This window comes from Poecile atricapillus, chromosome 16, assembly GCF_030490865.1.
Source record: "Poecile atricapillus isolate bPoeAtr1 chromosome 16, bPoeAtr1.hap1, whole genome shotgun sequence".
Classification (NCBI taxonomy): domain Eukaryota; kingdom Metazoa; phylum Chordata; class Aves; order Passeriformes; family Paridae; genus Poecile; species Poecile atricapillus.
The window spans coordinates 11086293-11108088 of NC_081264.1; the positions used below are offsets into that span (position 1 = coordinate 11086293).

Genomic DNA, 21796 nt, shown 5'->3' on the forward strand with positions numbered 1-21796 from the left:
GTAGCTCAGACAAGTAAATGCTGTTGCAGTTCCTGGTGTGGATGGCAGATGGCAGGAGGAGCTGGTGGAAGGTGAATGTACTCAGAGCCAGCTCCCCTGCGGGTTACTGGCATCGTCACGTAGCAGATATCCACCCTTTCTCTGACAGGGGAACAGTGTTGATACCAATTTCCCAGCTAAATCTAAACCTAAGCTAGTTTAAAATAATAGTTCCTTTTAAATGTTCGGAGGCTTACTGAAATTTTTATTTTGGTAAATGGCTTTGAAGGCAGCAGTTTTTCTTGTCTTCATAGCAGCTCTTTTTCTCTCATGTGCCACACCAGCTGTTTATAGGAGCTTATAGCATCTAATTTTCAAGATGTTTCACCATTTTGGGGAGGAGGGTTTTGTTTGGGTTTTAGCTACTGAGCACTTCTAGTGAGATGTTCAAGTTTGATCCAAGATGTATTTTTTCCTCATTAATTGGCTTAGTGTTTTTTTTCTGCTGTGCAGAACCCTGAGATTTCCCATGCAGAGAAATTCTGTATCTTAAAACATTATCATGCTTTTGATTTATTTTTATTTGAAACTTAAGAGAAGTGTATAGTTGCTTAAAATAAGACATTTCTTTCCTGTAGGGGTGAACCTCAAAACTCAGAACAAGGATTCCTTGGAAGATGCTGTCTCTAATTCTCCAGATCCAAGTAAGCAGGAGAAAGGTTTGGAAGAGAGTTTGCATAGGTGGGAAGATGGGGAGGGAAAAGGGCATGTACATATATAGAGGCATCAGGAGGTGGTAGGCAAGAAACTGAGGAGCCTCCTTGGCTTTTGGCAGTGGTTTATTTTGGCCTGCAGTAATTTGCAGGATCTGCCTGTTCTGTCTCACTGTGATTGCAGTTCCATAGCTCTTCAGAACATGTGAAGCTGTTTGTTGTGTTACAGCTGAAATTCTTTCCTTACCAGACACTATTATGCAAAAAATTAAAGCTGCTGAACTCGTAGCTACCTCTGAGTATGAAAAGTTTGTTTGGTAACAGCTTGTTGAAGTAGAATTAGTACAGTCAGTTTCTGAATTTGGTACCATCTACTGAGAAATATCTGCCTTCACTTCCTAGAGAAACAAGTGTGTCACTGCTTAAGAAAGCATTTTCTTTGTAGCAGTCTGTCCTATATTGCTGCCTTGTGCAGCGTTCCTGCTATTGGTGTTAACACTTTTATAGTAAAATAAATTTCTGTCTGTGGGATCTCTATGACAAGAAGCATCAGTAGGTGATACAGATTGTTTGAATTGGGTCAGAATGTAATGCAGTGATAAGCTGATGATTTGGTATCATCTAGTTAGCTTTTCCTTTTTGATGTCTAGTTTTACATCTCTGTAATCCCAAAACTGCAGCATAACTCTACGAAAGGGTGTGGGAAAAGATTGCTTTCCAAGTTTCTATTTTTTTGGTCTTCCCACCCCTCTGGATAGATCTTCTGTTTTTATAACTGTGGAAATACTCCCTTTTCTGCTGTTGTACTATTCCAGAAAGAGGCTGGTCTGTCATTCTTTCTCTCCTCCTCTCCAGCTCCTTCTGCAGTTGTCTAGGATGCAAAACTGGTCTGATTTTGTTGTTCAGACTTGGAATGTTGATCTAATTATTAATAATCAGTAACTGCACCTGACTTGCTGTAATTTTGGAAGAGCAGTGGCTTTGTCAGCTCTAGCTTTCAATCAAGAGAAAATTAAATGTATTAACTTTGAATGCCTTTTGCATGATGGGATTGAATCAGCATGTGCACTGCATTGTTTAACAAACTCTGTCTCTTTCTCTCCCTCCCTTCTTTCCCATCCTATTTTCTTTTTCCCTTCCCATTCCACACCCCTTTTTGTCCCTGTTGACTTTATGGCACCTCTGTTTTTTGTCTCTCATTCTTTTTAACTCTCCTCTTCACGCACTCCTTTCATCCTGCTCTGCACCCTGTTTTTCCATGGGTGACCACACGTGCCCCCCTTGTGTGTCCCCATGACACGACGAGGCAGTTCTGACGCTGTCTGCTCCCCCCATAGTGCCAGGCTTCTGTTGTACAGTTGGAGTGGACTGGAAATCCCTCACCACCCCTGCCTGCCTCCCTCTCACCACGGATTACTTCCCCGACCGCCAGAGCCTGCAGAACGATTACACGGAGGGCTGCTATGACCTGCTGCCAGAGGCTGACATTGACAGGTTTGGCCAGCACCTCCTCTCTACAGTCCTGTGCTTAAGCAGCAGGTGAAGGAAGAAGAACACTGCAATCTGTACAAGAGAATGATGGATTGCTAACAGAGCAGCAGGATACTTACATTTTTCTTTTTTTTTCCCAGTGATAGCTTTGGATCTTTTCTGATGTTCCCACCTGACAGTATGGTAGATTTTATGTTAGAAATTGTTTGGATACAAATTTTTTAGTCTCTTTTCTGTTGTGTTTTGATCTGAATATTCAACCTCAAGCTATCATCTCTATTAATCTACTTTCTAGCAAGTGTTTTGGAAACACTAAATGAGCAAATGCATGTAGACACTGTGTATAAGATGCTTATCCTCACTCTGAAGGATCTTTAGTTTAAAGAATCTTGCTGGAAAACAGTGTCAGTTGAACAAATAGAACTTCTCTGCTTGTCTCAGAGGTCTCTGGTAAATATTCTTTAATAGGTTAGGATGGATTTTTTAACTGAAGCAGTCTCATTATCTTAAACTTCTTTCAGTCTTTTGGTAACTTGTAAGACATCAAAAGACCTGCTTGTGTTGCTGCTTTATGGGAACAAAACAAAAGTATTAATCAAGGTGATTGAAGCACATAAGAAGTAATAGGATTAATGAAGAAACACCTGAAAGAAATGGTAGGAAGGCAAAGTTCAGAGCAGGAGTTGCACTAAGATGAATGTGTCCTCTAATCCCTCCCCGCTCTCCAATTCCCTCTGTGGGAGAGGCTGGAGCACTGCTGCCCACTGGCTCTCCTGAACATGTACAAACTGCACTGAGGCTGCCTGCAAAGTGCTGAAAAAGTCATCTTTGTGGAATTTATTGTTTCACAACTGCTGTAGGCAAATTTGTTATTAGTTGCCAAACTTCTCTCAAAGGCAGCAGTAAATATTGCCGGGCAGTTAATCACCCTGTGTCAAAAGGTGCCCCTTTTCCCCCTGCTCCCACAGGCAGGTGTTCCCAGGGACAGGGCTCCAGGGCCTGGAGCAGAGCTAAGAATAGGTGTGTGGTCAGCTTCCTTATTCTAGTCTGCTTAACCTTTGTGTCCAGGAGGGATGAGGAAGGAGTGCAGATGACAGCCCAGCAGGTGTTTGAGGAGTTCATTTGTCAGCGTCTCATGCAAGGCTATCAGATTATTGTGCAATCCAAGCCACAGAAGCCGGCCCCAGCCGTGCCACCCCCGCTCAGCAGCAGTCCCCTCTACAGCAGAGGTGAGTGCCCTGGCCTTGACAAGTCAGGCTTTTCTCTTTCCTTCTGCCAGTCCCAGGAGCCTCAAATTAGGCACATCCACCAGTTGCTCAACACTTCATGTTGGCTGTTCTTTGGTGGTTCTGCCCAAGGAAGTTCCAAATGGGTGCTGTGTGAATCCCAAGTGCTCAGCAAATCTTAACTGTAAGAGCGAAAGGCTCCTAAAAACGTGGCCTGAAAGATGGATTTTAGCTTGTGTTGAGTTCAGAAACCCACTTCTGGACTGCAGTTCTGGAGCTTCTCTCTATAGGCACAGTTTGTTGATAAAGTTCTGAGTACTGCAGTAAGCTGAAAGGGTTTTACTTTTTACAACTAGGTCTTGTGTCAAGAAATAGACCTGAGGAAGAGGATCAGTACTGGCTGAGCATGGGCCGTACCTTCCACAAAGTCACCTTAAAAGACAAAATAATTACTGTGACTCGGTACCTGCCCAAGTGAGTATCTCTCTGCTTCAGCAGTTTGCTGTCAGTCTTCAGATGAACATTCTTCTCCAGCTCTGTGCTTGTTTGAAAGAACACCTTTCTTTTTAGGAGAAGAAAAAGAAGCACCAGTATCAATAATACTGGGATTAATGCTTGTGTTTGATCTTTTAGGTATCCATATGAATCTGCTCAGATAAACTACACCTACAGCTTGTGTCCCTCACACTCTGACTCTGAGTTTGTCTCTTGCTGGGTAGAATTTTCCCATGAGAGACTAGAAGAGTACAAGTGGAATTACTTGGATCAGTATATCTGCTCTGCTGGCTCAGAGGATTTCAGGTGAGAGTTCCTTTTCCATCCAGACTGTTCTGTGTCCTAATTGCCTCTTTATCTTTCTGACCTAAAATTTCACCATCAAGTTCAACCCAGGAATGCTCAGTACTCCAGGGAGAATATCTGGCCTGCTTTCACTGTTAGCTCCCAGCAGCTGTTGCCTTGTGGGAACCTTGCTCTGCGTTGCTGCTGCATTATCTGACCTTTGATACAGACTCTTGATCTCAAAATTCAGCATGAACTTCTTTTTTCCCCTGCTAAATGCAAAGAAATAAGATGGCATTTTGTACCGCACAGATGCTTTTCTTGGCTCCTTACTGACTTCTGGATCTGACTCAAAACTTCCATATATTTTGAAGCTGTTGCAGGTTTGCTTGAGTGCTGAGCTTGACTGCAGTCCTACTCCTAAGCTGTGGAGCAAGTGCTTACCAGAAATGTGGAATATCTCCACTAGTATCAATAGCTTTTTTGATATCTTCTCTCCACACAACCAGTCTTTATCATCTTTTCTTTTCAGGTCTCAGTCAAAATACCTCCTACGCTAATGTGCACCTTGAAAATTCCTTTTTGCTTGCATATTTTTAGAAGAAGCTTCTGGGGCCTATCTTTTACTGAAAGGAAAGCCTATCCCTGTGTGACAATTACTCTGAGGATAGCCTTGTTGCCAGTGATATTCCAGTTGCTGACCATTCCTTTGCACGTGCGCTCGTTCCGTCTCAGGGGTAGCAGTGAGGTGGTCGCTGCACTCACTGAAATGTGCAGCAGGTAGATTTATACTTTAGATTCTGGAAAACCCTTCCCAGGAAACTGCTGAGCTCTGTCCTGCCTTCCACATTGCTGCAGCCTTATCGAGTCTCTGAAGTTCTGGAGGACGCGGTTCCTGCTGCTGCCCGCCTGCATCAGCGCCACCAAGCGCATCATGGAGGGGGAGGCGCACTGCGACGTGTACGGCGACAAGCCCCGCTCGGACGAGGAGGAGTGGCAGCTCCTCGATGGCTTCATCCGCTTCGTGGAGGGCTTGAACCGCATCCGCCGCCGCCACCGCTCCGATCGGATGATCCGAGTGAGTCCCCGGCCCCCGCTGCGGCTGGGTGTGCCCTGAGCCGCAGGGGCAGGTGCCTGTGTCCCTGTCACTACAGTGTCCCTGTGTCCATCCCCAAAGGACATTGCTGACCCTGTGCTGTGGCAGCTTTCAGACACTGGGGCTTGCTACAGCTTGAGGGAAGTTTCCCTGGGATGAGCATCCCGTGCTGCTCTGACTGGAACCAGGCTCAGGGCAGTTCTTGCTCAGGAATGAGTCAGGCTCTTCTGCACTACCTTGGCCTGGCACTGCTCTGTTTTGTACTGTGGCCAGGCTTTTCTTACCCACGAGCCTGATGCCTCCTCTTTGCAGGTGTGCTCTGCTTTGTGCTGTGGGTGGGCTTGGCCTGGGTGCCTTGGGATGCAGACAGTTCATCCAAAGGGGTCTGAGGTAGTTAAGCTGGTCACTTCTGGGTTAGCTTGGATTGGTTCTGTGCTGCAGGTTCAGGAGAAGGACTGGGGAGAGAGAAACATGTGGGTGAATTTTTTGGCAAACAGTGGTTTCAAGAGGCTGAAGAAAAGCTGGCTAATGTGTATTAAATCCTGGTCCCATTCTCACAGTAAATAGGGTAATTTATTTTGAAGCAAATGCACCTTTTCCAGAATAACAAACATTTTATTTTCATAATAACATCCACACAAGACACTAGGCTATTCCACTGCTTGTGTACCAATGGTTTGACTCCCTTTTTAAAGTGTGCTTGATAAAGCCCTGCTGACATGAGGTGTTGTGCTCTTGCTTACTAGTTAAGCCTAGCTTGACTAAATCTGTGCTTCCATTTTTCCTTTGTTAGAAAGGGTCTGCCATGAAAGGCTTGCAGATTGCTGGTCCAATTCCCACTCACTCTCTGGAGCAGTCTGGGCCTCCCATTGGGAAAAAAGGAACCTCAGCACTCTCAGCTCTGCTGCAGATGGAAGCCAGTCAGAAGTGAGTCTCTACAGGCTGTGTGGAGAGCCCAGAACATCCTGCATATTACACCTGGGCTAGCTAAAGCACATTTGGGGAACTTTGCCTCATGTTGTGCTAAATACATAAGAGATTAATATTTTTAATGCTAAAATAGTATTACACATGCATAATAAAACTGAGTTCAAGGGTCCATGTTGTTTGTGGGGGTAAAAGGTTCTTGGGGAATGTTGGATCTGAGCCTCAGTGTGTGGGAAAGCAAATATCTGAAAATACAGCAGTACCCCTCTGCAACAGTTGCCTTTGAGGGGGAAGCTGACACAAAGTGTGTTTGAATAAACTCTGTATTCCCTCCTTGTCTTTTAGGACACTGGGGGAGCAGCAAGCAGCAATGCTTTCAGGGAAGAGCTCTGGCCAGCCTTCAGAGAGCGGGAACATTGCTATCACACCCACCTATATGGACAGCCCTCGGAAGGTAAGGATTTCCTGGGCTTTCTTTAGCTGCTGTTTCTACACAAGAATTCCTAAAATAATCAAAGATTATTTCTCTGAGCACTTGGCTACATCATACCACTCTCTAATCCAGTAAGGGCTGTTCCTGTCCTGGCCTTTGTGTGCAAGGGCAGAGGAATTCAATTCTGTAAGAGTGACAATGACATGGAATCCCTGGGATGCCATCTCAGCATTTTGCTGAGCTAAGTGCTGTTTGCTAATTAGTGCATTTCCTTTGCTGGTAGCACATTTCATTTCAGTCATGGCTTGACTGTTGGGTGTAGCAGTACAGTGCTGTGTGCATCTGTGTGCAGGCTGTATTGGAGAGCAAAATCAACCTCTAGATTGTGACTGTGTGAACACTGAGTGGGATTTTAACAGCAGGAACTTGAGTCTCTTGCCTCTGTTTAGAGGAGGCGGTGTGTTCCTGAGAAGTGATTTAGCTGTCATTCCTTCACTGGCTGGACTCCAGGCTGGAGAAAGTGGTCTTCCTGGGGCTGTCTTGAGACACTTAAAGAAAAGACTGTGCTATCCTTCAGCCTTTCTGTCAATGGTCCTGTGAGACCCAGGAGAGCAGGAACTCTGCCTCCAAGTCCAAGCAGAAATATTTTGATTATTTTTCTGTCTTCTGACATAAAAGTCTTTCAACAGAAACAACAAGGATAGAGGACTTAAATGTGACCTGTCTTTGGTTTCAACAGTTCAGATATTGCAAAGAAAAAGTTCTCAGATTCACCCCTATCAACCTCTTCTTTCAGCAGTTTTCTCTAAGCATCTAATGTTTCTACATCCACTGTTTTGTGCCACCACCAGGAAAGTATTGTATTATCCTGGAGACCTAAATATTGAAAGTTGAAGTGGTAGAGTAACTGTGATCATCTTAGACACTTAATCCTAGTATTAGTGTTTGGAGAGCACAGATGAGTCTGGAGCAGGATGTGCTAGGCCTGGAAACAATAGGTGCTCAAACTGACTTGAGGTGTGTGTGCAAACTTCCACATCATAATTCAAGCTTTGCATGCTTTTCTTCTACCATTTTGAACAATCAGCTTCTTTCTTTAAATACAGAAATCTTAAATGTCCCTTTCTACCAGTAAAACAGGTGAAAATTCCATGTGAGATACAGGAAGAGGAATGTTGTGTCCAGTTGTTCTGTGTGGCAGAAAGGGGAAAAGGCAAAGTGGGCTTCCCTAGCAGTGGCACAGGAATGTGCTGGGACCAAATTAGCAGACTTTGTGCTACCAGAAAATGCCATTGTGAGTAATGATAAAAGTAACATTCAAAAGCCTCTCTGGAAGGCTGACTGGAGACTCTGGAAGAATGTGTTATCAATTGCAGGCCTTTCATGCTGCAGCAGTAAACACTCCTGTAAATATTTACACACAGGGACTGGGAGATAAGCAATTGGAATCTCCTAATTGATGGCTCATGCCTGTTGGAAAGATGCCAGTGGGCAGGCAGCATTGTGCTCACTTGGGAATAGCAGCAAGTGTGTGCCTCATGTCACCACAGCCCTGCAGGCTCCTCAGCACAGGGAGGTCTGGCTTTCCACACACTTTCAGCCAGAGAACTGACAAATTATCACAGCTGTGAGCTCTGCCAGAAGCCAAGGGAGCAAGTGCTTTTCTAGGATGCTCTTCAGTGCTCGAGTTATTTCAAAACTGAGCCACTGGCTTCACTGTACTTTGTTTCAGAGTAGAATTGACAACTCAGTTCAGCCAGTTACTGGGTGACACAGTTTGGTTTTAATCCAATGAGTTCACTTGATCCATGATCTGTTTGGGAAGTCTTTGCCCTTATGGATCCAGGGTGCTTAGGTCTGCTTCTGCACTGTGTAAATTGCCAGTCATGTAACTGTGGCATTGATTCTTTCCAGAAAATGTTTAATAGGTATGTACAAAGGTAAGCATCATCTTAACTGCAGGCTAGACAAAAATATTTTGCCAAGGGAACAGAATAAGGAATTGCAAATAGAGAATGAAAATCTAGATGAGTTCCACTGCATTGTCTTATGTGATAAGAGAATCTTGACACATCTTTGAATAGCAGCTGGGGATAAATTCACTGGTTTGTAAGTAGGCAGGAATGTAGCACAGGCAGTGTCTGTTTAATTTTGCATGAAGTATTAAATACAGTGATGGAAGAATCTTTGTGATGAGTTTTTCTCCTCTTTCCTTTGCACCATACCAGACCTGCATTTTAGAGGAAGAAGGTGCTTCTGTAAAAAAGCTCCTTGGCCTCTCCCTCTTTATTGTTTGAATGTCTAACAGATTAAAAAAAAAACCCTGTCCTTCTTTGGATATTTGTCATTACACCTGTGGTTTCTGTGTTTCAGTTTTGTATTTGGGATGGAAGCCCCCATACTTCAGAGCTTAAGACTTTCTCCTTTGAAGTATGAAGGGAAGGCTGCAGTTTCAATTGGCTTCTGATCAGTGTGGGTTTAAAAATTTTGGGAAGGCATCTGTACCCAGGAAGAGCAATGTGTTGTTACAGAGAGAGAAAGTAAAGATGCATGTGTGAGTAATTCCTGATGCTGTGCATTCTGCTGCATCTGACCTTCTGGGTCTGGGATTTGCATTCTCCTCATACTTTCTCTCTGTGGTCATTTCATACTTGCACAACCTTGTATTTGCTTTTCTTCAATTCCTTGTTGCTGTTGCCATTAATGGGCCTACTTCCTCTGATGCCTTCAGGATGGGGCCTTCTTTATGGACTTTGTTCGCAGCCCACGCACAGCTTCAACCTTCTACTCCCAGGTTAGTTTGGAATGAGTTGTTGTCATCTCTGGCTTTTGGATTGAGGTAATGGACAGCATTTGTGTCCTGAGCTTGCCACGCTGGGAACATGTGTTAGTTTCCAGATACTCTCATTTGAGAGTGAGATGTACAGCATTGGCAGGACTAAGTGGCAGATGCAACCATTTTTTTTCCACCATTCAATGTTTGTGCTGTGTTTTGGATGTTCATGTGCCCTGTCTCGCTGTCCTTTGCACTACTGTCTTGTCAACTACTAAAGCTGCTCTTTTTATTTTTCAATAAGTGCTTGTTTTCCATCTTCCCTCACTGAACAAAATGGCAACAGCTCACTTGTCTGGTTCTTGGCTAAATTTCTTCTGTGGTGTTTGATTGACAGGTGACTCTGGAGATATCCAAGTCAAATTGTGACCTTGGATTCCTGAGCAACTGAGGCTGAAAATATGTACTGTCATCTTGGTTTAACAGAGTCTTTGTGACAGAAGTCGTTTGTCCACTTAACACCAGTTAGGAATTAGCAGTAACACAGTGTGGCTGTAGCAAATGCTGCTGCTTGAAGTGAGCCCTGAGGAGGGAGGAAGGCTTTTGCTGGCTATGGGCACTGTAGAGTTGACCCTGGAGCATCTGCTGGTTTTGGCTGCCCAAAAAGGGACATCTGCCATTAGAGATTTTTGGGATGTGAGAAATGGCATAAATAGAGGACTCTTGGCTGTCAGACCTAAGTCAAGCTACGAGCTCTGTGATTTTTAGCAGTGTGTGTGCTGTGGATCCATCACGGCAGAGCAGCCCCCATATTTACACCAGCTTGAGTCAGAGTTACTCTGCCGTTCGTGTTCTCTCCCCCACCTCTCCAGCTTTTATATAATGTGCATTTACTAAACCATACGTGTTAATGACAGATGGCAATTACAGCCTGTACTTAGCTGAATCCTTCAGCATTCATGCTCTTTCTGAAATGATTTTATGTTAATTTTGTGAACTATTCAGTCTACCATTGGAATTCTGCGAGTGTTCCTGCGGGAGGAAAGTGTTCCTGTTGTCTTGGCGACATAGGTGTGGGTGGGTGTCAACCAGCCTTCTCATACTGCCCTGAGAAGGGAGGGAAGATGAGCTGATTTTTTTTTTTTTGAGCATTATGAAACTTGAATTCGTGTGATACATTTGCATAATTTTGAGAGTTAGACTTGAAACTATATTTTCTAAATGCTTACTACCTTCCCATAGTTACCAAGTGTCCTGTCCTGTCTAATGAGTGCTTATAATCATAGTTATTCCCTTGGGTTGAAAGTCTCAGTTTTGGACTGGTGTTGCTGGTTTGCCAGTAGTTCTCAACACAATTGTTGCTGGGTTGGTGATCCTCATCTATATTTGGGCCTGAATGTGTTGTTTGTCAGGAGCTCTGTGGTGATGACAAAATAAGGCTGTATTTATCCCTTCTGCATATGCTTGTGCTTCCTTAGAGTATTGCTTGTTGTTGACTAACTTGGGCTGAGGCACGGATGATGTGGGGAGGGGAGAAGATGGGAAATGGGTTACATGATGAATTTCATAGAGATGTTGTTGTGTTTAACCCTCCCAGGTCTCTATTGATCAATCAGTTCCTGCAACCTCAGATGGCAACACCTTGCTGCCCACGGGGCAGGTCCCTGACAGGGGCAGCAGCCAGGCCCTGGGGAGCACCCAGAACGCTGCAGACCCAGGATACAGCACAGCAGGTGCTGCAGAGGGCAGGTAGGAAAGGCACAGCAGTGCTGTACTGCAGAGCTGTTCAATTCCAGCCCCTTTCTGGTGTCAGGGAATGGGCACTTAAACAGGAACCTGGGAACAGGCTGTGCCTGTCAGCACGAGCAGGCACTTGTCACAAGACCTCACTGCAGCATTTCCACGTGCAGAGAGACTGGTAGTAAAATAAGCCCTGCAACCCAGTTTTCCAGAATTAAATGAACACAAGGCCTGATTCCTCCACCCTCAATGAGGGCTTCATTCTTCAAGAAATGAACAAATTCCATTTCTGAAATCTGCTAGTAGGAAAGCAGGCTTTGAATTGACATCTCCTGTCTGTTTTGGCAAAGAGGGGTGGGAGGGGCCTGCAGGTCTAATTGGATCGAGTAGGTTGATGAAATCCAAGAGATTCTAACCTGGAAGCAAGACACTGGGAAGGAAGTAATACTGAAAAAAAACTTTATTAGCACCTGTTTCCTGTGGCTGTACGTTACAGTAAAAAGAAAATTAGCCAGTTTCAAAATGTTTACTCTCAATTGCTGCTGAGTACAGCTGGATGTGACATGTGGTGCATTGGGTCTATATAGCAATGCCCTGGTGACCTCAGGGGGATAATACTCATCTGATGCTTTTGGTTGTCCTTCTTGAGAAGAAAAAGGAAATAAATGTGGCAAAGTCATTGTTGAGAAGAGAGCAATTTTATTAAATGTGCACATTTGAATAAATCTGTCGGTTTCCTTGATTTTTGAACCTGCTTTTGTTTACTGCCCAGCTCTCAGCAATGTTCAACAAGTGCTCTGACTTCCTCCTCCACTTTGGTAGAGATTCTTGAAGCCATGAAACACCCCACGTAAGTTTTTAATATAAATGTGCTTAACATCTGAGCTGTTTAATAAGAGGACACGAGAAGTGGAGTCACTCAAAGGAGAGCCCCATGTCAACTGTTGAAGAGTTTTAAACTTCCTTTTGTTATTCAGTTCCAGACTCTCTAATAAGGAATTTCATAGAAATTGAGATATGAGCAAAGACCTCGATTTTTAGAGTCCTAGAACCTTGTGAAATCAAGAATTCCCAGTAAGTCACTAAAGTGCTCTCAATGTCAGGTCTTCATCTTGTTACCAAAAGCCAGTGAGGCATCACTCCAGGGGCACTGTGCATTTCTTGTCCTGTATTCTATCATCTTCCCCACCACTTCTTTTCTTTCCCCCAGCGGTGATTTTTGTCTTTGTTACTTAAAAGAGCTCTCAGTCTGCCTGTGTTAACATGTGTGACTTGCTGTGCTTCAGCACAGGGATCCAGCTGCTCTCTGAACAGAAGGGCCTCTCCCCCTACTGCTTCATCAGTGCAGAGGTTGTGCACTGGCTGGTGAATAACGTGGAAGGGGTGCACACCCAGGCCATGGCCATTGACATAATGCAGGTAAGGAAACTATCCAGGAGCATATGGAGGGCCAGAAATGCCTCACTCTGTGAAGAAAGTTTTAGAGCAAAGTATAGCAATAATTCCTGTTACTTATTAAAATCTTCTTATGGATAAGTATTGAAAGCAGTGCTCAACAGAATATGAGGTAATGACAACTTTTTTTGGATTCCCTATCACAAAACAACAACATATTCTTCACTAGTAATATGGATTTTTTCCACTTATATAATGATGGGTTTATTTATAACCTTCAATTAGCTGGTACTTAACAATTACTCTGCATTGTGTTGGAATTGAGGCACTAGGCTATGATTTGGTTTTCTTTTCCAATAATTAGTTAATAAAGTTGTAATAAAACCAGCATATGACCTTTCTGTTGTGGATGCTGAAGCAGACACACTTTATGCAGGAGCACTGCTTGTATTCATCAAGGGATTTTTCTGTATTGAACTGTGTCAGGGGCAGAAGGTTGGAAATGTTCTGGAGTTCATTCCTCTGCTGAGATCCCATATCAATTAACAGAGAACTTAGAATGTTTCCAAACTCTTACCTTCTATAAATCCATCTATAAAACCAGAGCATTGTATGGGAAGAAGACAGACATCTGTGGAAAGGTCAAATGTAATTTCTCAGGGAAATAAGAAATTGCTACATTTACTGAATATCAAGAGATAACTTTGCTGGTATTGTTGTTAGGCACATACCTGGACAAAAAGATGTCAAGGAAAAGAAAATTACTTCCTAATGTTCTCTAGGAACCTTTTTATGTAACTGGAAGAGTGATTTCTTTTTTATCATATTTGCTCTGTTCTTTCTTTTTCTTGTTCAGAAAATGTTAGAAGAGCAGCTTATTGTCCATGCATCTGGAGAAGCTTTACGAACCTTTATTTATGGCTTTTATTTTTACAAGATTGTTGTGGACAAAGAACCAGACCGAGGTCAGCATTGTTATTACAAGACTCTCCTCACTATTCCTTTGCATAATCACTAGGCAGCACTTGATTCTTAGGGGTGCTGCAGCAGGAATGCATTTTGGGAGCAACAAAAACCACTGATCTCATGAGAGTCTTAGAAATTTGGCCTTTTTAGTTAAGGAAAAAAACAAACAATTGCAGAAAACATTAAGTAATTTTTATCCTGCCTCTTTTTCAAAAGCTACTTTTCTGTCTGAAAAAAAAAAGCTACTTTTCTGTCCACTCGTTTCTAACTGGACTTGCCCTTCCCCTTGTGCAGTGGGGCTGCAACAGCCTGCCATGTGGCACACAGCTGCCATGGATGACTTCTCAGCCTTCCAGAGGAAATGGTTTGAGGTGGCCTTTGTGGCAGAAGAGCTCCTGCACTCGGAGATCCCGGCGTTCTTCCTGCCCTGGCTGCCCAGCCGCCCCGCCTCCTATGCAAGTAGGCACAGTTCCTTTAGCCGCAGTTTCGGAGGACGGAGCCAGGCAGCTGCACTCTTAGGTAGATGCACAGCACAGGTGACAGCTGGGGAAGTCCAAGGGGATAGTTTGAAAGGGGAAGAGCAGCCAGCCAAGGGTATGATCTCACGTGGACCAGCAATAAAGCTGCAAATTTCATGCTGGCCTTACAGCGTCTTGCACGTGGACTCGTTCTCATATGCTGGAGGTGTGTTTCACTGGCTGGGCAGGAAACTTTTACTTCAGAGTACTGGAATACAATAAAAAGTATTTCTTAAAATATTCCTTCTTCCTGAACCTCTAGAATTTGGGGAGGAAGATACTTTGTCAACTTGCAAATCCAGAGACGCTCTTGACAATGTGTAAGGAGTATGGAGGAATAAGCTGTGAGAACAGCAAAGCAACCAAACTGTTCTTAAAATTACATATCTAATTGCTTCCCGGGGCAAAAGCCACAGCGAGGTCCAGATGTGTTAGAAGTTTTCTGTGATGTGCTGGAGGCTTTTTTAGCTAATCTGAACCAGGCTCCTTACATTAATAAGTCTGTGAAGCCCAGCTGCAGATGATCCCTGTGGTATGGAAGCAATAGGAAGATCTTGCTGCTGGGCAAGATCCCATTAGTATCTAATGTTCTCTAATGTGTGGAGAGTAGCACTGACTGCCTCTAGCAGCCCATGAAACACCCTGGCTGCGTGACTGACCCTGTTGCTTTGTCAGCTTCTTGTCGCATTTCCAGGCCAGCCTGAGTCACTTGCTTTTGTTCTTCTTTCCTTGTTTAAAAGAAAAATCATTGCTATGGAGCTGCAACTTCAGGTTTACTTAGATGCATCCATTAAAGGCCTAGCAATTAAGGATAAAAGAAAAATTTTGCTGTTCTCCTCTTGTGTATATTTGATCTGCTGAAAAGCAGTGCCGGACTGCTGGTGTGGTATCTCTTAAACCTGAAGTCACAGTAATCCTTGTGTATTTCTGAGAGACTTGTTTGAAGAGGAACAGCACCAGAAGTGGTAAAGCATTAAGGATAGGAAGTCTGAACTAATGGTTAATTCCCTGAAGTCAACATATGCGGGTTATTTTCCCTGTCACAGGATAAATCTGTTGCCTTGGCTGGTATCCAGCCTCATTAGCTCGGTGGCTGGCCAGAGCTGAAGCCTGAACATAGGCTGGCATGAAAGTATTGTGCAGGCTGGGGCCAGATCCTGTTCGTGGTTCATCTCTTACACACTATTTAGCCTGAGAAAACCAGTTCACATTCCTCTGTCTGTGCTCTGTTGTGAGCTGAGAAGACTGAGACTCAGCAGGCCTGCACCCATGGGGATGAGTAGAAGTGTGCCTCAGTGTCCCTCTCACCTTTCATTTAACACCAGCCAGGAAAAGAGTGTATTCCTGCAGCATGTGGGTATTACACATCTGTGTAGCTCTGCTTTTCCTTTCAGCTGGGATTATGTCCATTTTACTATTTGACTAATTTGCAGCCCTTGAATGAGTGATAAATGCCTTCAGATTGCTCTCGTGCAGTCTGGATTTTCCAGGAATCATAGTTTCTTGTAGAAAAATGGACTGTGGAAGCTTTTTCTTCCAAAGGAACTGGTTTGAATGATGCTTCTGTGCTGTCCCTCTTCCAAGCAGTATTCCAAAAAAACTTCAGCAGTTCATCTGAGGTAAAGAGCTTTACTAAACCCAGATGACCCCTGGTCCACGTGACTTCATTTGTTCCTCTCTTGGTCTTGATTAGGTTGTGGTTTTTATTTCTTCCCCTCCCCACCTTCCCTAAATGTCAGGCTGTGACATAAAATTGCATGCAAGCATTGGGAGCTCTGGAACAAGCTCCATGTATCTCTCAAATCTTTATCCCTCCCAATTTCCCAATCACTTGCCCAGTGACTGTCCCCTTTCCCTTCCCAGTGGAAGTCTGACCTGTGACACAGCTAATCTTGTCCCTTTGATTTATAGCAATGCATGCACTAGCAACTGTAGTCATGTATGTAGTGGAGTCTGTGACTGGAGAATAACCTGCCTGCTCCTCTCCGATTTGCTTAGTAAATCATTAATTAAATACTCAGTAGTAGAAGACAATTGGGAAGCAGGTGAGTCCTCTTAAAGTCTGGCCTATGGAAGCCAGAGTATATTCTATTAAAACAAGTTGGTTTTAATCGGCAGCTTCTGAATTCAGAGACGTGGACATTTCTCATCAGTGTTTAATGTATTTTTGATCAGCTCACCTCGTTGAACTGGGCTCCTCTGGCTTTGCCTGTGAACTGTAGCTGCAGACAAGGCAGAGAGAGCCAGTCCAGCCCTCACAAGGAGCCTGCACTCTCTGGGAAAAGCAACAGTCTAAGGGAGCAGGGAGCTCATTCTTCACCGTGTGCTAGTTTGGGCACACTGGGCTGTGGTGTTATCACTGACCTCTTGGCTAATGGCCAACACCTACCTGACTGAGCTGCTTTGGTTTCACAGCTTCCAGGATGTTGTTTTCCAACACACTTCATTACAAATTTGGCACCAAAACCTCCTGACCACGAGTATTGTATTCACAATATCCCAAAGGAGCCAGAAAAAGAAACTCTCACAGTGTTGGTCTGACAATATCAGATCAACTCAGAAATTGCAAATAACATGTTTCCCAAAGACAAAAATAGGTCTTATTTATGGAACAAAACTGGGTGATGTTCTTTATTTTATTTTTGTTGTGTTTTTATTTTTCATGTTCTACACTGCGGCAATAGCAATGTAAAGGATTTCCTTTTATAACCTTGAAAGTGCCTCCAGGTAACTTGCACTAGAAGTGAAGGTGGGAACTTTCCATCTACCTTGAGGAAGGATTTCAAAATTTTTTTTAAAATACCATCGAGCAATCAAATTATAAGATAATTTAAAGGCTGACCCTATAAAGGGGTGCACATCTACTTCAGCAAGAGATAACAACACCCATTCCTCATGCATGTAATAATAAAAAGGGCAGAAGTTTTCCCATAGATGCCTTGCAGCCCATTGTTTTCTGTCAATTTTTGACATTACAGAAATGTTAAATTATGTATTTTTCTAAAGAAAAGTTGAAAGTGATGATGTGTTTCATGGCAGGACTTCGATCTCCAGGTCAGGAGATCTGGGTTCTGTCCCCAGCCTTGCAGTCCCTGTGTGTGACACCAGCCAGGTCACTTCCACTGCTGTGCTTCTCTCCCTCTCCTGCCTGATACCTGAGGGTTGCTGCCACCGGGATGCTGGGCTGTGGGGCACAAAGGGAGCTGGATCTTGGCACTATCCCAGCCCTTACTGCAAAGCCCTAGGAGCTATTGCAGTGGTCAGAATGCTGCTGCATGTCTTGGCTGACTCTTTGTGCTTTTACAGAAAGTGTTGGATGTGCACTTTCAACAGTGCGGTAATGTGGGATATTGATACGGGATTAAAGAAACAAGAAGTTTAACTTCTAATCTCCTTTAGCTGTGGAAAGTCCTGGAATGCTCCTGCCCCATGTAACAGCACCCTGTTGTGATTTCTGGTGGAGGCATATAGAAATATTTGGAATGTTTTGGGCATGAAGAAAGCTGGTGTTGCCTAGCCGTGCTTAATTATGGCACCAGTTGCCTGTTGATTAACTGCTGCATTCTTGGTTCTCTCTCCTTATTGCAGCTGAAATGTCTTTTGGCAGCTCGGGGAGGTGATTCTGTAGCACATACTCCTGACATGATAAATACTTCAGGATTTTTGCCTTTTGTGATCTGGATGCACGGCATTCTGGGACTAGTCTGCTAGCCCAAAAATACCTGGGGAGGAATGGAAGGACAAATTAATTTCAAATGACTTATCTTGGTTCTTCTGTTCTCTTCATCCTGTCTGCCACCTTCTCTTTAATGCCCCTTCTGAACACCCCTGCCCTTGGCTGCCCAGCTGCCACGGTGCCCGAGCAGCGCACGGTGACGCTCGATGTGGATGTGAACAACCGCACGGACCGGCTGGAGTGGTGCAGCTGTTATTACCATGGCAATTTCTCCCTGAACGCTGCCTTTGAAATCAAGTTACACTGGATGGCAGTGACTGCAGCTGTTCTTTTTGAGATGGTGAGATCCTGGTGTTCTGGACAGCCACAGAAATGCCTGTCTGGCCTCTGTATCCCTTAGACAACGTTATATTAGGATGTCTTAGGGAGCTGGACAGTGGCTTGCATTTGCCTTTATTTCCATAAGTCATTTTCCTGGTGGTTGTTAGTGTTGCTGCATCTGGTCAGCATTTATCACACCATCTATAGTCATTCTGTCTGCAGGAGTGTGTTCTGCTTTTAGGGGTTTTTATGCACAGTATGCAGAGATCAGCACAGGTCAAGGTGATAAATTTAAGTCCCCCTTAGGCAAATTTTAAGCCCTGAGCCAGGTCTTTGGAAAAAAATCTGTTTCACATTACATTCCTTGTATCCCCAAACCTTAAAACTTTAAATCTCAGTGGAATTACTTTCATAACAGGGCTTTTCCAGGCAATGTGTTCAGGGCTTTTCCAGGCAATGTGTTCTTCCTGCTCAGGAATGTTTTAGGGTTTTTTTTCAGCTTGCTGAAAACATTTTGAATTGAAAACATGTCACTTTTAAATTTTAGACTAAATTTTTATATTTAATTTTTTGATTTTTTTTGTTTTCCCTAATGTAGCTTCTGTAAAACTCAAATTATTTAATATGAGGTTTTACCCCACCCAGCCAGACAGCACTAGGTAGTTGATTTTGCTTTTATTTAAAATCAATTGCACTGTTCCTGTAAAGCAGAAGTGTTTAGCCACTGGTGATAAGTAGGCTGAATCAGTTCCTGAAAAATATCTAATTTAAAGTGCTTTCTGATTGATGGGGCACTTCAGAAAAGGGAAAGCCTGATGCTTTGTGCTTGTGCTGCTTTGCAAGGATGTTGGTGTGCCTGCCATGCAGAGCAAGCTGAGCCTGTGGAGAATTGAGCGTGTCTGATCTATTCCTGGGGAACGAGCTGCTCCTTTGCACATAAGTGCCCTTCATCAGCTGGCATGTGTGCTATGATTCATTGTTTGAATTTCTTCTCAGGTTCAGGGTTGGCACCGGAAAGCCACCTCCTGTGGCTTCCTGCTCGTCCCCGTGCTGGAAGGCCCCTTTGCTTTGCCCAGTTACTTGTACGGGGACCCACTTCGAGCTCAGCTCTTCATCCCTCTCAACGTGAGCTGCTTGCTGAAGGAGGGCAGTGAGCATTTGTTTGATGGTAAGAAATGCACTTCCTTTTATCCCTCAGGATACTCTGTGTGAACAGGTCACTGTTGGCATGTAGCTGATGTAAAGAAGCTCCTTTACCAGCCAGCCTTAGGTGGCTGAAGGAGCTGTTTTTACAGGTGAGCAGCTCCTCAGGAAGGAGGTGCTGGAGGAAGCTGTGCTGGCAGGATGAGTGTGGGCAGCAGGAAGCACCAGCACACGGGAGGGGTGGTCCCCCCAGTGATGCTTACCCTGCACACCCTTACAGAGCCCATATCCAGTAGCTGTTGTGTTTGACACTCTTGTGTCTGTTTTGCTGGTAGACCCACATCTGCTCTGCATTTGTGTCCTGCATTTGTTTATTCTCCCCCTCCCTGGGATTGGGTTTTCACCACTGCCATCCTTCTTTTGTTGTTGCTATGGTTACTTTAATGGTTTCAGTGTTTGCACATGAGATTAAGCAGGAGAAACTGCAATCTCCTTTTCTGCAGTGTGATCTGGCCCTTTCCAGTGAGCCTGTTGTGGTAAACCTCAGGTGGAACCCCAAGATCCAAGAACTGTCACCATACAGAGAAGGGCAAAGTTGCATCATGAAAAGGGATAATTGGCAAAAGGCTCTGTTTTAAAATAGTAAATATGATATTTTCATTAACCCTTAACTCAGTGTCCAGTACAACCAATGTGACAAATGCATATGCTGTGAGGTCACCATAGCCCAACTGGCTGAATTAAACATTTTCAGAGCTTTCTTGTGATACACAGCAGCCCACTCGTCTTCCTTGCCCCCTTCCACACCCCCCTTTATGTTCCTCTCCTTCATCTCAAGAGACACAAATAATAAATTCAGAGATGAGTCTGCTACTGGAGTGTACAAGACACATCTCTAAGAGACAGCTGACAAAAAAATGTGGCTGAAAGAAATGGCTAGGGAGAAAAAAAAAGAGTGCACAGAGGCCTCCTGAGGAAAACTGGAGTCTTGAAGGGAATAAAGTGGCTTTACTAGATAATTGTTACCTTGTTTGTTTCAGGTTTTGAACCAGAAACCTACTGGGATCGAATGCATCTGCTCCAGGAAGCAATAGCACACAGGTATGTCTGCAGTGGAGTGGGGTGGCCAAACAGTTCCTGTCTCCCTGGATAATGTGGGATGAAGGCCTGTGCTGAACAGTCGCTCCTGAGTCACTTGGGTTCTGTGCTTTCTGCCTCTCTGAAGTCTGCTTACAAGCTCTTAGACTAAAATACAGCCTCTGTGCCTGGAGTGCTTCTGTGGGTGCAGCTATGTGGTGTTTCAGCCTGTCACTCCCTGGGAACCATACTCTCCTCCTAGGGAGGGCCTGGCCTTTGGAATTGCCCATTATTCTAAGTTAGAAGCAGAAAGACTGTAAACAGAGTCTTCTTGAGAAGGGACAGCTATTTCCTTCTTGTGAATTTAGCACAGTCTTGAACTGGATGACACCTGATGATTGACAATAGGCAGGGGACTGGGGTGGGAGCTGTACAGAGGAGGTTGGGCCCAATTTAAGACAGAATTGTTGGAAGCTTTGGATACTATCTTGCCTTATCCCTCTGTGTGATTAAGCTGCCAGTTTCTTTCATGGTGTTGCTGCCAGGGTTTTTTTCATGACAGAGCCTTTTGTTATGGACTTTAGCTTGGAAATCAGCTTTCATTAGTTTAGAAAGCAGAAGAACAAGTATCATACAAACAGCAGAGAACTGCCAGGTAAGCTGCTTGAAGTTCTGCATGGAGCGTAGCACATCATGAAAATAATAATGTTGCAGTTTGAAACATGCCCAGGGAAGGTCTGTCTTGACTATTGCTCTTCCCTCCCTCACGTGCAGCTGCCCTGTTTTGTCAGAGACTGCTTGGAGCCACTGCTCTTGTTTCCAGCTCGAGTCAGGACAGGGAGCAGTGTGGAGTGACAGGCTTTCACACTGTGTCTGGCAGGGGCAGAGAATATTTGGAGAGGCTCAGCTCTCTTCATCCCTTTTCCTTTTGCCTTCAGGCCGTAAGAAAGGAATAGTGGAAGGATTTCCTCTGGTGTCCCTGCCTTGTTCTGAGGAATCCTACCTGGAGTGGCTCTTTTTATCTTTTATTTTATTTTCTTTTTTAATTCCCCTTGTCTCTATTTCTTCAGATTTGGATTTGTACAAGATAAATATTCGGCTTCTGCATTCAACTTCCCAGCAGAAAACAAGCCCCAGTATATTCATGTCACAGGTGAGCAATATTTGGGAGGCCCTGTGGCAAGAAGGAGATTATTGCAAACAAGAGAACTATTTTACATGTGGTTTGTGTTTCATGTCAGTCATGTTGGTGCTGCTCTGTCCCTTAACCAGACGACAAGTAGGTGTGTCAGACAACACAAACCAGAAAACTGGAGGGGGCAGTATGAAAAGCACGAAGTGTTGCTGCTAATAAGTGGCTCTGGAACTTTTCTTTCCGGAAGATGAGGAAATTTTAAAAACTAAGGCAAAGCTTATTCCAAGGTGAATGTAAATGAATGTGTACCCAGAAGCTAGAAGGAGGGAAAGGTGTTGGGACAAGTCAGTGCTCTGTTCTCATGCTTAAGGTCTGATGTAGATGTATCTCTATCCATATAGATAGTG

General features: G+C 44.1%; 1 protein-coding gene across 12 annotated transcripts in view; it reads left to right on the forward strand.

Moving 5' to 3' along the window:
- The window catches only part of DEPDC5 (DEP domain containing 5, GATOR1 subcomplex subunit), a 39074-nt gene that overhangs the window by 16133 nt on the left and 1145 nt on the right, over positions 1 to 21796 (forward strand). For 2 of the 12 annotated variants that reach the window (XM_058851290.1, XM_058851291.1), the window contains exons 25-43: positions 618 to 683; positions 1508 to 1579; positions 2030 to 2186; positions 3252 to 3412; positions 3766 to 3883; positions 4043 to 4210; positions 5048 to 5267; positions 6079 to 6212; positions 6558 to 6666; positions 9377 to 9439; positions 11016 to 11167; positions 11931 to 12008; positions 12445 to 12577; positions 13410 to 13518; positions 13814 to 14038; positions 17884 to 18053; positions 19031 to 19202; positions 20218 to 20278; positions 21325 to 21407. In XM_058851290.1, the coding sequence (XP_058707273.1) occupies positions 618 to 683; positions 1508 to 1579; positions 2030 to 2186; positions 3252 to 3412; positions 3766 to 3883; positions 4043 to 4210; positions 5048 to 5267; positions 6079 to 6212; positions 6558 to 6666; positions 9377 to 9439; positions 11016 to 11167; positions 11931 to 12008; positions 12445 to 12577; positions 13410 to 13518; positions 13814 to 14038; positions 17884 to 18053; positions 19031 to 19202; positions 20218 to 20278; positions 21325 to 21407 (2451 nt within the window). Of the gene's footprint in view, positions 1 to 617; positions 684 to 1507; positions 1580 to 2002; positions 2187 to 3251; positions 3413 to 3765; positions 3884 to 4042; positions 4211 to 5047; positions 5268 to 6078; positions 6213 to 6557; positions 6667 to 9376; positions 9440 to 11015; positions 11168 to 11930; positions 12009 to 12444; positions 12578 to 13409; positions 13519 to 13813; positions 14039 to 17883; positions 18054 to 19030; positions 19203 to 20217; positions 20279 to 21324; positions 21408 to 21796 lie in introns of all 12 variants that reach the window. The other 10 variants (XM_058851292.1, XM_058851293.1, XM_058851296.1 and 7 more) reach the window with 6 other exon arrangements.